The sequence below is a fragment of the Dysidea avara genome, chromosome 3 (assembly GCF_963678975.1).
Source record: "Dysidea avara chromosome 3, odDysAvar1.4, whole genome shotgun sequence".
Classification (NCBI taxonomy): Eukaryota; Metazoa; Porifera; class Demospongiae; order Dictyoceratida; family Dysideidae; genus Dysidea; species Dysidea avara.
The window spans coordinates 22,836,995-22,852,830 of NC_089274.1; the positions used below are offsets into that span (position 1 = coordinate 22,836,995).

At 36.9% G+C, this 15,836-nt stretch overlaps 1 protein-coding gene across 5 annotated transcripts in view; it reads right to left on the reverse strand.

The window, feature by feature from the left end:
• The window catches only part of LOC136250290 (1-phosphatidylinositol 4,5-bisphosphate phosphodiesterase delta-4-like), a 94,923-nt gene that overhangs the window by 72,209 nt on the left and 6,878 nt on the right, over positions 1-15,836 (reverse strand). For 3 of the 5 annotated variants that reach the window (XR_010698488.1, XM_066042475.1, XM_066042474.1), the window contains exons 2-3: positions 9,899-10,150; positions 1,399-7,347 (exon numbers count right to left, since the gene is read on the reverse strand). Coding sequence is in view for 4 of the 5 variants with exons in the window: in XM_066042475.1 (XP_065898547.1) it covers positions 1,399-7,347; positions 9,899-10,150 (6,201 nt within the window). In the remaining variant the exon portion in view is untranslated. The remainder of the gene's footprint in view (positions 1-1,398; positions 7,348-9,898; positions 10,151-15,836) is intronic. The other 2 variants (XM_066042476.1, XM_066042477.1) reach the window with 2 other exon arrangements.

Below are 15,836 nucleotides of genomic sequence, written 5' to 3' on the forward strand. Positions count from 1 at the left end.
AACAATATTATCTCAATAATGAAATTTCTGCATAGAATATAATATTATGTGCAAATAGTACTGTTTACATCAACAGCCATCACAAGGTACATTTGTGAGAAAGGTCTCCAACCAGTCATGGCTGTACAGTAAAGATCATTTTGGAAAGTATTGCTTACCTATTTACAGAAGTTCACTATTATCTCGATAATTAAAAAACCTTTATCTTAATCATGGTAGTTCATCACATATTATAAGTGTTTTACGGCACAGCCATATAAATAGTAAATTGTTAAAAACAGTTGTTATGTGATGGGGATTTTCAGCAAAGTCATGGATGCATTATAAGAGATAGTGACCACTCACAAATATCATGTGAACACTTGTAGATGTATTTTAGGGCCTTCAAAGACACCAAACTAACATAATATTATGTGTTGAAACAATTTATCAAACAGTACAGTAAATACTGTTTAAGTAGGGATCCCTCCAAAAATGACGCGTGTCGCTTAAAATGCCACCTTTATAAATTATCTTAGAAACATCTTATGTGACAAAAATCACCTTTACGGAATAATATTAGTCCATCTAACATTAAATACAGCATTAAAAATAAGAAAACACAGATGGCCAGATATAGAACTTTAAAAAATCACCAAAACTCGAATTTTCATCCGCCTGCCTGCCTGACCACAGTTGCAAGGCTGGAGGCCAAAAGAAGCAGCAAACAGCCACCATTTTATGCCACAATAGCAAACTCACCAGTGGCATGTACCTTTGGGTTCCCATGAGTGCTTGCCCCTGTGTCTTGCATTTCCTTTTATCTTTCAATCTACTTGTATTCTTCTTCATGCTGGGAAACCATATTTCCGTATCAACACTTCCCCTCAAGACACCCTAATAAAGTAGTCACCCTTATATACAACAGCCATGTTCGATATTCTAATAAAATAGTCACACATGCATATCATAGCTAACTGTAGCTATAGCAAAAAAACCAAACTAGTACATTAAACAATTATTAATTTAAAAATGAATTAGGGATTCTAGTGATAAAAGTTGTGAAACAAGGGATGAATGATGATGATATTACAACATAGCTCTGTGGAAAATCCCTACTTTGGTATTGAACAAAATAATTATTATAACATGTCAATGTAGGGATTTTCTCACCGAGCTATGCTGTAATACCATCATTCATCTCATATTTCACAAATTTTTATTGCTTGGATCCTACTTCATTCTTATTTTTAATGTACTTGCAATATTTTTAGCTATAGTAACATCTTTTTAAAAGGTACACTGTCATATACTCTCTTTTAGTACTATGCAGCATCTAATTATAGACCATATTATAGGATATACATATATTCTTTAGATTCTATCATATATTGCTGATATACCAAGCCATGCATGTACCTGGTGAAGTACCCGTGAATTTTTGCTGAGAAACTTTTGCTGATCTGTACTTTGTCCGTAACTCATTGAATACAGGCATCTGATCTGAAAACTTTTTAAACAATACTGCTGCTGGTTTCCATGATTGCATAAGTAATTGTCTAGCTTGCCAATTTCTACTAATAGTCACATTGGAAGTGTCTCTATCACCACCACAAACACCCTCCCCAGTTATTTTGTATACATTGTTGATATTGTTCAGCCGTCTCACTTTAACAGTATTTTCTAATAGATTAAGCGTATGCAATTGTGTTGACATACCAGCCATGGCCATTGATGATTCCATTTCTAAAGTATTAACATAATCACCAGTTAAAAGATTGCGATTAACATCCAGAAGTCTTAAGGACACAGTATTTCTTAAAGATTTGATAATTCTTAAAAGACTGTCAATATGTAAATCATTGCTACCGATATAAAATTCTTGCAGGTGACTGATGTAAGACAAACTCATTGCTAAATCATCCGCAGCATCATCAGTGATACCATTATCACTGATATCTAATATTGCCAAGAATGAAGATTTCTTCCGCAAAGCTTTGGTGATCTTTACAATTCCTAGTGTTTGAAATTCATTCCCAGAAACATTAAGTACTTGCAATAAAGTATTACAAGACAACACAACTGCAATACTATCAGCTGCTTCTTCTGTAATATTGTTATTATTAATATCTAAGACTCTCAAAGTAGTGATATTCTGCAGAGCCTCTGCTATTTTGATTACACCTGTAGTTTGAAACATATTTCCACCAATGTTAAGCTCTTGCAGTTGAGTGTTGTGAAGCAGGATATCTGCTATATTATCTGCCGCCTCGCCATTTATTGTGTTGTAGCTAACATCTAGCACTAGTAATGATGAAGTGCTGTGCAGAGCTCTTGTAATTTTTATAACACCTGCAGTTTTAAATTTGTTTCCACTAATGTTAAACACCTGTATAATATGATTATCACACAAAATGGCTGCTATACTATCTGCTGCTTCCTCATCAATCTGGTTATTACTAATATCAAAAATTGTTAACGATGAGATGCCATAAAGAGCTTTGGTTATTTTCATGATACCCTGAGATCGAAAATTGTTACCACATACATAAAGCATTTGTAGGTTAATGCTGTGAAAAACACCAGCTGCTATTTCTCCTGCAGCTTCATCAGTTATGCCATTATTATCAATACAAAATTTTGTCAAACTTGAATGACCATGTAGAGCTCTTGCAATGCATATGGCACCTGTGGTTTTGATATTATTTCCACCAATTATTAAGTCTTGTAAATTGGTATTATGTAATAATGCAGCTGCAATACTGTCCGATGCTTCTACTGTGATATTGTTGTTGTCAATTCTAAGCTTGACCAATGTTGATACCCTTTGTAGACCCTTCATAATAATAATAATTCCAGCTGTTTCCAGTTTGTTTTTACCTAAACCAAGCTCTTGTAGTTTTCTACAGGAGTGACTGGATATAGTGTAAGCTATATCATCTGCTGCATCTTCACTAATGTTGTTGTCATTCATATGTAGGCTAGTTATCATTGAAGAATTCTGTAGACTTCTACTAATTGCTATAGCACCCAATCCTTGAAGATCATTCCCATCAAGGTCAAGATGTTGCAGGTGTATGTTAACAGACAGGGCAGATGCTATACTATCTGCCATTTTTGCAGTAATATTGACATTTTTTAAAACTAATCTATGCAAATTTGTTATACTTTGTAGAGCCATGGCAAGCATAATACAATCACTAGCTTGAAGTCTGCTATTACTAAAACTGAAATTTCTTAGCTGTTTGCTACAAGAGATAACATTTACTACACCTAGAATTGCCTGGTCTATAAAACTGCTATTGCCTATTACAAAATCCTTAATTGCTGACATATTCTGTAAAGTTTTAGCAATGCTTAGTATACCTGCAGTCTGCAAACTACTGCTCAAATACAACTTCTCTAATGCTTTATTTTGGGAAAGAATTGCTGCTATATCTTCAGCCATCTCATCTGTAATACTGTAGTTGTCGATTCCAAGTGTCTTTAAAGTTACAATCCTCCTGAGTGTAGCAATTACCTTTGATATACATGTAGTATGAAGTATTTCAGCTACAAAATGTAATACTATCAGTTGCTCATTATGCACGACAAATAATTTCTTTGCTTGATATGGTTTAGTTAAATTTAGGACTTCATGTCCTAAGTGTGGGTAAGATGGTAGTAAATGTAACTGACATTCAGTTATATTACAGCCACACCAAAAATTTCCAATTACGACCAAAACACTTGCTTGGGCTGAATAGAAAATTTTATGGTCAGTGATAAAATTGTAAAGAATTTCATTGCAGGTGGACATGGGATCACATATTGTTATTTCCATCCTCCTGTTTACTAAATGTTTGAGGGTATTCACTATATTTGTTTCATCCATTGTGCTATTGATTATGTGAAGATGCAACAAACATTCTAATCTAGTTTGGTGAATAGAAACAGAACGACAGTTAATGATATACAAACTTGGGACTAGTAGACGTGTGACACTGTTCCACTCAACATTACAGAAAAAACAAGCCTTTTCATTCTTGCAGACAATAGTCATACATATCTGCAGAGACTCTTTCATAACTAACACTCTTTCAAGTTTCTTAGTGAAGTGGTCATAGAAGTCACTTTCAGTGTCACAAAGAAACAACTTTTCAACTTTCCACATTAACACTATTTCTATAAACTGAGGTATGGCTGATGCAGTAAGTTTGCTAGTAGAGACTCTTAATGTCTGTACTGTTGATGAACACTTCTCAATCACCAAATACCTGTGTACAATGTCGCACTCAATATCTCCAATATTACAACTTGAAAAATCCAATTCAATCCAATTATTGAAAGTGACAACCAAAGATAATGCAATTTGATAGAAAATAGAGGCAGACAAGTGACACTTTGGCAATTTCCATATTTTTATTGATGGTTCTAATTTATGTGCTAGTGTCATTTGTTCAGTATTTGGATTATGAGTTATTAGAGCATATTTAGTGACCAAAAGTGTAGAACTATTTTGACAAGCAGAAGCTAAAACAGGCAAGTCATCTTTTCCGATATCACTAGTGGTATGCAAAAACACTTCATTGGCTTTGGTTGGCATTATAGTTAAGAGCATTACAAGACAGCTCAGATCTAAACAACAGTTCAGAGCACAAAATGATGATATGGATGTCATCTTGTTGCAAAAAACTTCATAGTCATAAGTGGTTAGGTTACACTTACTGATGTAGATATTTCTCAGTTGTTCATAAGAAAATTGTCTTACATTAATTGCTTCAAGATCAACCCTGTGAGCAATCAAAGTATCTTTTTCAAACAGTGCAATTCTTACACAATCATTGATAACCTTGCTATTCAAAAACCTCACAAAATTTTGAATTATAAAATCATACTTTGAACCATGATATTTGTAACTTTCTTTCCAGGCACACAACTGCTTGTTATTCAAACACAGTGATTGAATAGTACAAACAAGGTTGAATAGTTCCAAATTTGAAAGTTTCGTGATCAGGGAACTTGTAAAGATCTTTCCTTGAATCTTTCTGTTGGTAACTATCACCTGCATGCCAAAGCTCATGTCATTAGACAACAAAGAGCCCAATTCATCTGCATCACTGTAACATAAAACTGGGTTATAAATAAACAAGTCAATATTGCAAGTACTGTATAGAGTACAGAGCTCTTTATAAATAGGAGTCCAAGCACCAAGAGTTAAAGTTGTGCAAATCATATGAAATGTGCAAATTTTCTGGTCTATTATATAAGCTTTAAATTCATAGATTTCAGTATCAAAAGATTCCCAATTACAGTGATATGAATACACATGCATTCCTTTGGCCTTTTTATGATTAAGAAGTACAGGAAGAATACATTTCCAATCTGGTGTGCTGAAAAATAGCAATGAACCAATTAGAGCAAATTTTAATGCAGACTTGACACCAGGTCTTATAAAGGCATCCTCAATTGCAACAAACAAGCCACTACTAGTACAATCATTGAGTATACCATCATCAATAATAACCAGCACTGTTGTGTGCCAACATATAAGCAGTTGAAATAATCTGTTGAGAGATACAAAATTTAAGTGATTATAGGAAAAGTTGACTTTGTCAATGGTCACTATCAGGTGATGACCTTTCTCTAAAAACCTATCACAGAGAATACCACAACCTACAATTCCAATGTTGCAGTATGACAAGTCAAGAAGCTCCCAATTTTTCTTAAATGATTTAATGAGAAAAAATCCGAGTGTATTTAGATCATTGGGCAACAGAGTCTGGTTGCTAAGATTGATTTGATCACTGTGAAAAAACTTTCCGACAGAATTTATCATATCTTTGTTGCTTGTTTCAACAAGACATTGAAACAAATGAAGGCACTTGACCTTGTGACTTAACAATCTATTGGATATGTTCATATTCTTTGATAATTTTGTGGAAAATTGGAAAAAATTTCCTGAAAGAAAATGCCTCAGTGCAAAAGAGCTTGCATCAGTGATACCAACATACATTATCCAAGTGTTGTAATAACGATGCTGCCAAAAAGTTTCTTTAAGAAGTCTAATTTGTTTTTTATCTGGTAAAGTTGAAATATAATAAGCCGCCATATATTCTTGAACTGAGAAGTGAAGAAAATGAAATGTTACATCTTCACCACCAGTTTGCATATTAAAATATCGAACTGCTTTCAATAGCCCAAGGCCATTCCAATTACTCTGTGTTATGGTCAAGTTGGGGCAGTCTACTTCAATCTCACCCAAAGTAAACACTATTTTGTCAATTTTCAAAGCTTTATAAGCTAGTTTTGCCATTTCATTAAACACTTGATTATGTGGATAAGGCAACTTGACAATACTGGTTATAACAGGACTTTTACCTCCATTTAGTTTTTGAATAAATCGTAAAACTGTCATTTCAATAAATTTTCTATACATGTCTGTCTGAGTTATGGGTAACTTGTCCATACCACCATCAGCAAGGCACAGTAATATGGTCATGTTTAGAGGAATATAACAGAGTGCATTAATTGTAGGATTTGACTGTAAATAAAGCTGAAGTTCCTTAATTCTGTCCTCCATACCTTGGAAAGCAGTTCGAATATAATCAAGTCTGTCTTCCTCAGTGAAACCAACTATTTCTACCCTACAGTCTACAAGACTATGTAGATGTGATGAAGCTGTGGGACGAGAAGTGATCACCAAACAACTCTTGAAAAAAACTCTGCGATGGATTATATCTGCGACAAAGGACTGTGTTTTGACTTCTTCAGATATTTCATCATATCCATCAAAAACAATAGCCAGATCTTCGCCATTGGTTTGAGAGAGATGCTTTGCAACACAAGTGACCATTTCACTAGTACTGCTTTTGACTGCATACTGTACAAAACCTTCAATTGATACTATTCTATTCACATTACATTCACGTAAGAAAATCAAGAAAAGGAGCTTTTTACTACTCAATAATTTATTATTAGTCCATTGAAAAGCAATTTCTTTTGCCAGAACAGTTTTACCTATCCCAGGTGCACCTTCTATAAGTATTAGATTAGGATCTTTGACAGACCCATCTCTAGTTACAAAAGATTCAAAAATATCTGCAATATCTTTAGTTGCTCCAGCATATCTGTTATGATTAGCATCAGCATTTGATTTCAAAGCAGAATCAGTTGTGATCTTTCCAGCATTTGCTAGTTCATGGGTGACGGAAATCACAGCAGCATCAGTACACTTATCTCTGTTATGAATAAGTGCAAGTGTTGTATAGTGTTTAGGCTGATATGGTGGCCAGTCATCCACTGTGAAGCAAAATCGGTTGTCAATGTAACGTGCACAGAGATGGTTAGTAGCAGCAATAACAGTGGTTTCAATATCCACACCAACACCTGTAGATATAAACATATGCTATACTGAAGCTTATTAGCAATACTTATTTTGTGCAAATTACATCAAACAACTGTACAGCATACATCAATTACCTGACATGTACGCAACAGTTATACCATGGGCATGAGTCCTTGTGCCAGGGTGTATATACCAAGCAAAGCATGAGTCCCTGTGGTATACGTAATAATGTGTCATGTGGGTTACATATGTTGGAACTTGGAAACTGCTGGTGTGCTTCACGAGTGTATTATTGGGTTATGTGAATTTTGATATTGGACACTGAAGACTATGTGAGCAAGGAGACACAGGACATCGAAATGTGACTTGATAATAGTTTAACACTGTTAAGTGCTCACTATAATAATAAATAAATTTTACCCATGAAAATAAAATTAGTCGCACATTTTTAGGTATATGAACACTGATATGAACATATAGGGAGCCATCATGCAGCACTACTGGGAATCGACACCTTTCACTGTCAGCGAAAATAAATGAGACACAAAACAAAAGAAGAGAGGTTGGAGAGATTTTTTTTCCCCTTACTTTGGCCCCTTTTCTGTTACACCTTATTCAGTCAGTAAGTCAAGTCACTAGGTCTAAGTCCTTGTAGGTTAGGTAATCCTAAGGCTGCAGCACATGTTGCTGTCAGACCTTCAGTGCTGGTCACTGTAAAGTACTAATAATAATAAATAATAATAAGACACTGGAAAGTCAATGAAGCATGCATTGTATGTACTGTATGTACTGTATGCAGTATGTCAAAAGGCTCCTGTCAGGCTGAAGCCAGTGAAAAAATCAGCCTTAGCTATTATTGAGATACGCTTGTTTGAAGGTATCAGTCAGTCAGTGGAAAATTCCACTGAATAACTTGTGTGCTCTATTAGAGTACTACAAATACTACCAAATGTCAAATAAAACAATACAATTATAACTACTGTCTCCAATAATCATCATTGTGTGTATATACAAACCAAAAAGCTGGCCTACTGGGGCTATATAGAGCACACAAGGAAATGAATTCCACACAAAACAACCAAGCTATGAAAAAAGGTTCTAGATGAAAAAGTTGCAAAATTAAAGGTGGCGATCAAGAAATGGCTGCAATACTAATAAATGGCTGAGTGATACGATGATGATTAAGGTTCCTGCCTTAATCCCTGTTTCAAATCCCAGAAAATTTTTTCCAATGTTTATTGTGTATGTTTTTACTTCTCAGTGACTGCCGGTTCTATTAGTGTATATATCTTGATCGTGCTTGTTTCACATGTTTGGTTTTTGCTCTTTATCTCCTTAGCTAATACTCTCAGTATTTTTGAACTACAAAAGGTTTGCACTATGATAGTTGCTACATGTACAGACCGATTTTCAAATTATTCCATCAAGCAGATTACCCTGTAGGCGTGACAGCAAAATTGCTTTTGCAACTTTCAAAATTGTGCATAATGCTCTTGTTCTTAATTTGATCTGTACGAAAAGTGTACTGTAAATGTGTGTCCTCCAAATTTGAAGTCAATCTAAAGCATGTGTGAGTTGTTGTGATTTTTCTAAAGTGTGCAAAAAGTAAAAGCATTAAGAATACGTAAGAAGATTAAGACGAAGAAAATAAGTCAAACTTTGAAGACGCATATCTCAGTGATGGCTGGGAAGACTTGACACAAATTTGGAATAGGAGATGCCCTACCCTGAGGGAGCTTCCACAGTGAAAGTGGTTAATTTTTTGTTTAAGTATTATTGAGCTACAGATGCATGAAAATGGCATTTTCTTGGTTCCGTAAAGTGCACACTTGTCCATCACATGTCCACACTAGCTGTACTTGGCTGCATGACACACTATTGTGTGTACTGATGCAGAGCAGCCTGCTTTGTAACAAATACATATACATACCTGTAATTCCTCTATTAGTGTAACTAATATTTTGGACCAGCTGGACTGGGAATCACAAGAAGAAATTACTACCCTTTTAATCTACAAAAGGGCTTCCACTACACTGTAGACACCAAAGACTCTGCTGATGGCACCACTAAATGGTTTTGACACACTGTAAGTAAAGAGGTGGAGCTATGTGAAATTTGAAGCATGCAACAGGTATGATCGCATGGATGCTTTTTGACACACTGTAATAGTGAATTTGCTACAATGTAGCAATAAATTTGCTAGATATGCAACTCCAGCCCTGGTGGCAACTATTGACCAATGGGTATCGGTGGGTTTGAGCAAATCTCAACTCGAATATTAATTAAACATTTCCTACCATATAATTATTACACAAACACTTTGAAAATGGTCAGTAATTTGAAAGTACACTCCAATACGGATCGTTTGAAGTAAGCATACAGGGTAATAGGATCATGTGACCTCATTTCCAATTCTGAGTACTAGAATCTGTAACCACACATATATAGTGAGTATGTGCATTCATAGATGGCTTTATAAACTTGGCCTGGTTCTTGTGATTAGCACTATACCACACATACATGATCATTCCGCAAAAATGTTCCATAGTGATTTCTAATTATAGAGTATCAAGTACGTACATTAGACAATACCTGTTAAATCATCAGGAAATTTTCCTAGTGCATCAATGAGAATATCCCAATTTACGTTATTGGAAGTGTTCTGCTCCAGCCAGTTACTCAACATCTTGCTACAACATGTCTCACAATCATTATGGTGATCATGTCCTATGATGTTCATCAGGTGATCAGCAATGTTCAGCTGTCTACCCAACTGTCTCCATTGTGGAGCCCACCTTGGCACCACATGATTGTCAATATCTTTCAATCGTGGCCTCCCTCCACCTTTATAAGTATGATAGAGTCATTAATGATCACTAAGTATACAGCACATAATATTAGGGATTACTAAAGTTTACAATTTCCCACCTAACATATAAACCAGAATCCAGCCAGCCTCATATTCCCTCTTGGTCTTGTGTTCCCTTTCTGACAACTTGTAAGTATGGTTGCATACAAATATACATACTTGTATGAAATTTTAATTTATAAATATTCTACTAATTGACTTGATTCGACAATGGTTAATGTTACACATGCAGGCTTGATTTTCATAGTAGCAGTCACTTAGGCCTAAGGCATGTCTTTCACATACTCCAGGAGACGCATTATGGACTTATCTTTGTATTTAGCTATCCTATTCCTCATTTCTGTTCAGAGAAAAGTGCATCAATTCAAAGGGCGTAGACTATATCTTGAAGACAACTAAACTCAACCCAGAAAGACTATTTCCACCTTTTTCTAAGCGTGATCATCCTAACCATATTACTAATGAAAATCACATTTTACATACAGACTGGGGAATCGCCTGGTTTTCCATGCCGTATCATTATTACCAGAAGTAGCAAAATATTTGAATTTATTGCACAGAAGATCTTGTGACCACTGTCAAAAACATTGATGCGTGCTACAAGGTTGGTTTTCCTAATAATGCATGGTGCCTGCCTTTTAGCCAGTCACACCACACCAAGACTGCAAGACGTACACTCCAGGCCTGGCCTGTAAATAACAGGGGCAGATCCAGGGGGGTCTCGAGACCCCCCTCAAGTTGAACCTCAAACAGGGAATCTAAGAGAGAAAGTGCAAGAAGGAAAGTAACAGAACGTGAAAGATCAATATACTCTAATAGAGCATTCTAATTAACTATAAATATACCATCACATGATGAGGATTGTTTTAAAGTTTAGCAAATGGCGGAACACATGCGTTTACTCAATGTGGAAGAGCTGGCAACTATAAGGAAGCTGTAGTCACTGATATTGTTGTATTATATAGGTAAGTTTGATTTGTATAATCTCCTATGTAAAATGTTTTACTGTTCTTCAACTTGGATAGGAAGGAGTGTAATGAACACGAGCTCCATTGTTCGTAATAGCTACTGTATACCAGGAAGTTGTGTATGTAGTAAGTTACGTAGATCTACAATGGCATATACAGTATAACAATAAGCTGCATAAACAGCTTCCAGCTGGTTAGCTATATGCACACATCATGCTTGTTAAAGTTTGCTTAAGGGTACACTTTATATATGAATGCTACAGCTGTAGGCTGGGATGTGCTGAGTTGCATATGTGAACTTTAGGGGGGTACCAGTACAATATAACAGTCGGCCACCGGCCATATTCCGACCAAGTGATGCTGTTGACCGACCAATGTAGCCGTTGGTCGGCCATTTGTGCCGATCAAATTTTTCACAACTGTAATTCTTTATTATTAGTCCTTGTAACACGTATTATTACAGTTATTATTATTATCGTATCGTTACGTTTCCTGACCGAAGCTATTTAATCGCTGCGTGAAGTCTTGATCTCGTCGAAGCATCGACTCGATGCGCATGCGTAGGCTAGAGCACTGCACCTTGTGTTTACCCCAATTATCGATTGTGGGTTACAGTCGATGTTGGAAGAAGCGATCATTACACTGACTACACGAGTGGCGCTTTCCAGGAGAAGAAAAGAAAGTGATATTTGCGTACGATTTTAAGTATAAGATGGCCATTTCGTGGTTAGAATGTGTAGAGAATGCACTGGCTGGAGAGAGTGGAATGAAGGCAGGTGATAAAAGTTGTTCTGCACACGCGGCAGGTTCGAGAGTAAGTTTTGATCTATTGCAATTCACAAGAGAAATAGCTAGTTGGATAGTTATAATTCAATCTGTGTTGACTCAACACCACTTGTAACAAAGCATTTGGCCCAGCTAAGTCTACACACTGGCTGTACAATAATTATATACATTGATTCATATATATATTTGTAAAATATGTATGCAGCAATACAAATTTTGTACATTTATTACTAATAAACAATTGATGATGGTAAGTGGCCAGGTGGCATGTCATTGATTCCTTGGTCATGGGGCTTACCCTTGCTCTTGGACTTTACCTGTTCAGACACCCTGGCCCCATCTAATTTATCTACTTCTGCAAGTGAACACATAAAAGGGAGAAGTGAAATGGTGGAATCAGAGAAGAATATTTTCTTAACTTAGCTGACTCTACAGAGTTTGCCAGCCGGCTGGCACCTGGGTGCTTGGGGATCATGTGCACGCTCATTAGTGAGGCGGATAGGTTCCTGGGTAATGGAACAGTCTGGTGATAATAGGGCCACCCGATTTTTGGTTCAGAAGGTTGCCATTGATGTTCAATGTGGCAATGCTGCTTCTGTAATGGCAACAATACCATCATCCCAGGACTGGGCAGAGTTTGCCTCTCTGCACACTGTTTAAGTGTTTATTATTGATTTATATTATCTTATTTATTCAACTGAAATTAATTCTCTGTAAAATGTATGTGCATAAAGTTGAGTGATAATTAGCTGAAAGTGGTCTCAGATTCAATCTCAGAGTGATCCTTTTCCAAAAATTTCCTGGGGGGGCATGCCCCCAGACCCCCCTAGAAGGCTTGTGCTTCACACACCAAGATAGTATACCTCTATCTTATGGCCATGCAATTTCAGAAATGGCCAATCAAATATACTTTTGATTGGCCATTCATAATTTTTCCTTATATTGTACACTGCCCTCCATCCAGTTCAGAGACCCCCTTTTGGATCCGCCCCTGAATAACCACCCACTTTCACTAAGTATGCTTACCAAAATTACAGATCTGGTGAATACATTTGTATGGAACTTGGAATTAATGGCACGTGAGATGATTCCAATCCTGGGAATTAGTCTGTATATTCATAGATAATATATTCTATGTACCCGGGATTGGCGTCCAAGCCAATCAACGCCAATCAACACCTGCACTCTGTGTTGTAAAGTAATAATCGGAATTTTGTTACATTTCCATATTTGTATCAGAAATGGTGACGATGACTGCAGTCCGTGTCCCTAAAAAAAATCTATATGCTTCAACGCTGTCGATGACACTCACAAGGGAGGGGACAGGGCAGTTACGTCATTCTCACGGGTGGTTACACACTTCTGTTTTCTGTGCGAGCTTCTTCATACACGACAGAACTGAGCCTCTTTAGCTCTATGATATAGCTATACGGTCTATGTCCTCGTTTCTGTCCCGGGATGCAGCCATAGATAACAGCTATACGTATTCTTCATACTATCATTACATGAGCTGGCTTGCAGGTGGCCAGCCAGACAGCTTTTAGCTGCACATATCATACCTATATTGGCTAGGATTGTTTTTAACTTCATGCTATACTGTGTGTGTTTACTGTTTCCTGAATTACCTTGTTTAGGAGCCATCTCAGTGAAACAGGATGAAGATTTGTTAGGTAAGAGTGTACAAATGGCCGTCACTGCTGGGCTGCATAAGAAAGTCGACAGAAGTTTTTGACATGATGTGGTAAAAATGAAAATGTTGTGTACAATTTTGTTCAGTAAGAAGTGAAAGATCAAGACACACGGTAGTGTGTCGTGCGGCCCAAGAAGCCGGCGCGCCACACCGTGAGTATATTGACAGGAAGTACGAAAACGTCATTTTCACACCTTTGTATCTCGGTGATCACTTATCTGATTGGAACCAAATTTGCTACACAGTTGCCCGCCAGCCAAGGGAGTCTACATTCCAAAGTTGAAGGAAATCGCTCCAGCCATTTCCGAGATACGAGCTGCCAAAGTTTCGTTTTTTTTCTTCGTTTTTTTTTTCTTCGTTTTTTTTTTCTTCTTCGTCTTTTCGCACACTTGCAAAAATTGCTATAACAAGCAAACGCGTACTCCGATCGCCTTGAAATTTGGCACACAGAAAGGGAGTCTAAAGGCGAATCCTAGCATCAAATTTGGTACAAATCCGATGAATGGTTCAGGAGTTATGACCGATTATTCGCGTAAAACAAGATCGATTTGTTGTCACGCCTACAGGGTAAACCGCTTCATGGAATGAGTTGAAAATTGCTATGTAGATGGAGTAACCATCGTAGGAGTGCCTTTTGGTGGTTTGAAAGGAATCGAGATAAAGACCACGGAGATATGACACAAAACCCAACCTGTGTCACAATTACGCGATCGATTTTTATGAATAAAAAAGTATTAGTTTTCACGCCTACTAGGCAAACCGCTTAGAGCAATGAGCTGAAAATCGGTGTATAGCTGGAATAATCTTCATAGAAAGTCCTTGCAGTAGTACAGAAGAATCGGATTACAAACCACTGAGTTATGATTCGAAAGCCAACTCCGTGTAGCAAATGCGAGATCGAGATACTCTAATAGAACAGTCACCCTAATAGAGCATTCGGCTAATTTATTTACTCCATTATAGAATTTTATTACATCACAAGTTATTCTGTAGGGAGTTCAGCTGCAAACAGTTAATCTTATAGACAGTTCAGCAAGAAGACAGTCACCATGTGGAGAGTTAAGCAAATATACCACTATGGAGATTCAGAACATTACAAGTCACACTGAAGAAAGTTCAGCTATAAACAAGTCATGCACTGTGTAGAGAATTCAGCTACAATTAAGTCACTCTCTAGAGAATTCAGTTACACAGAATTCAGCTACACACAAGTCACTGTGGAGAGAGTTCAGCTACAAACAAATTACCCTTTAGAGTGATCAGCTACAAACAAAACACTTTGCAGGGTGTTCAACTGCAACAAATCAATTACCTTTAGAGCGATCAGCAATGAACAAATCAACACAAATCTACCTGTACAGAGATCAGCTAAAAACAAATCACCCTGAAGAGAGTTCAGCTACAAAAAATCACCCTGTAGAGACATCAGCTAGAAACTAGACACAATGTAAGGAGTTCAGCTACAAGCAATCACCCTGTAGAGAGTTCAGCTAAAACAAATCAACCTGCAGAGAGATCAACTACAAACAAATCACCTTATAGAGAGTTCAGCTACAAACAGATTACCTGTAGAGAGATCGGCTACAAACAAATCAACCTGCAGAGAGATCAGCTATATACACACACAAATCAACTTGTAGAGAGATCAGCTACAAACAAATCACCCTGTAGAGAGATCAGCTAGAAACTACACACAATGTAAGGAGTTCAGCTACAAACAAATCACCCTGTAGAGAGATCAGCTACAAACTAGACACAAAGTAAGGAGTTCAGCTACAAGCAAATTACCCTGTAGAGAGTTCATCTACAAACAAATCAACCTGTAGAGCAATCAGCTAGAAACAAATCACCCTGAAGAGAGGTCAGCTACAAAAAATCACCCTGTAGAGAGATCAGCTAGAAACAAATCACCCTGAAGAGAGGTCAGCTACAAAAAATCACCCTGTAGAGAGATCAGCTACAAACAAATTACCCTGTAGAGAGATCGGCTACAAACAAATCAGCCTGTAGAGAGTTCAGCTAAAACAATTCAACCTGCAGAGAGATCAACTACAAACAAATCACCTTATAGAGAGTTCAGCTACAAACAAATTACCCTATAGAGAGATCGGCTACAAACAAATCAACCTGCAGAGAGATCAGCTACACACAAATCAACTTGTAGAGAGATCAATTACAGACAAATCACCCTGTAGAGAGATCAGCTAGAAACTACAC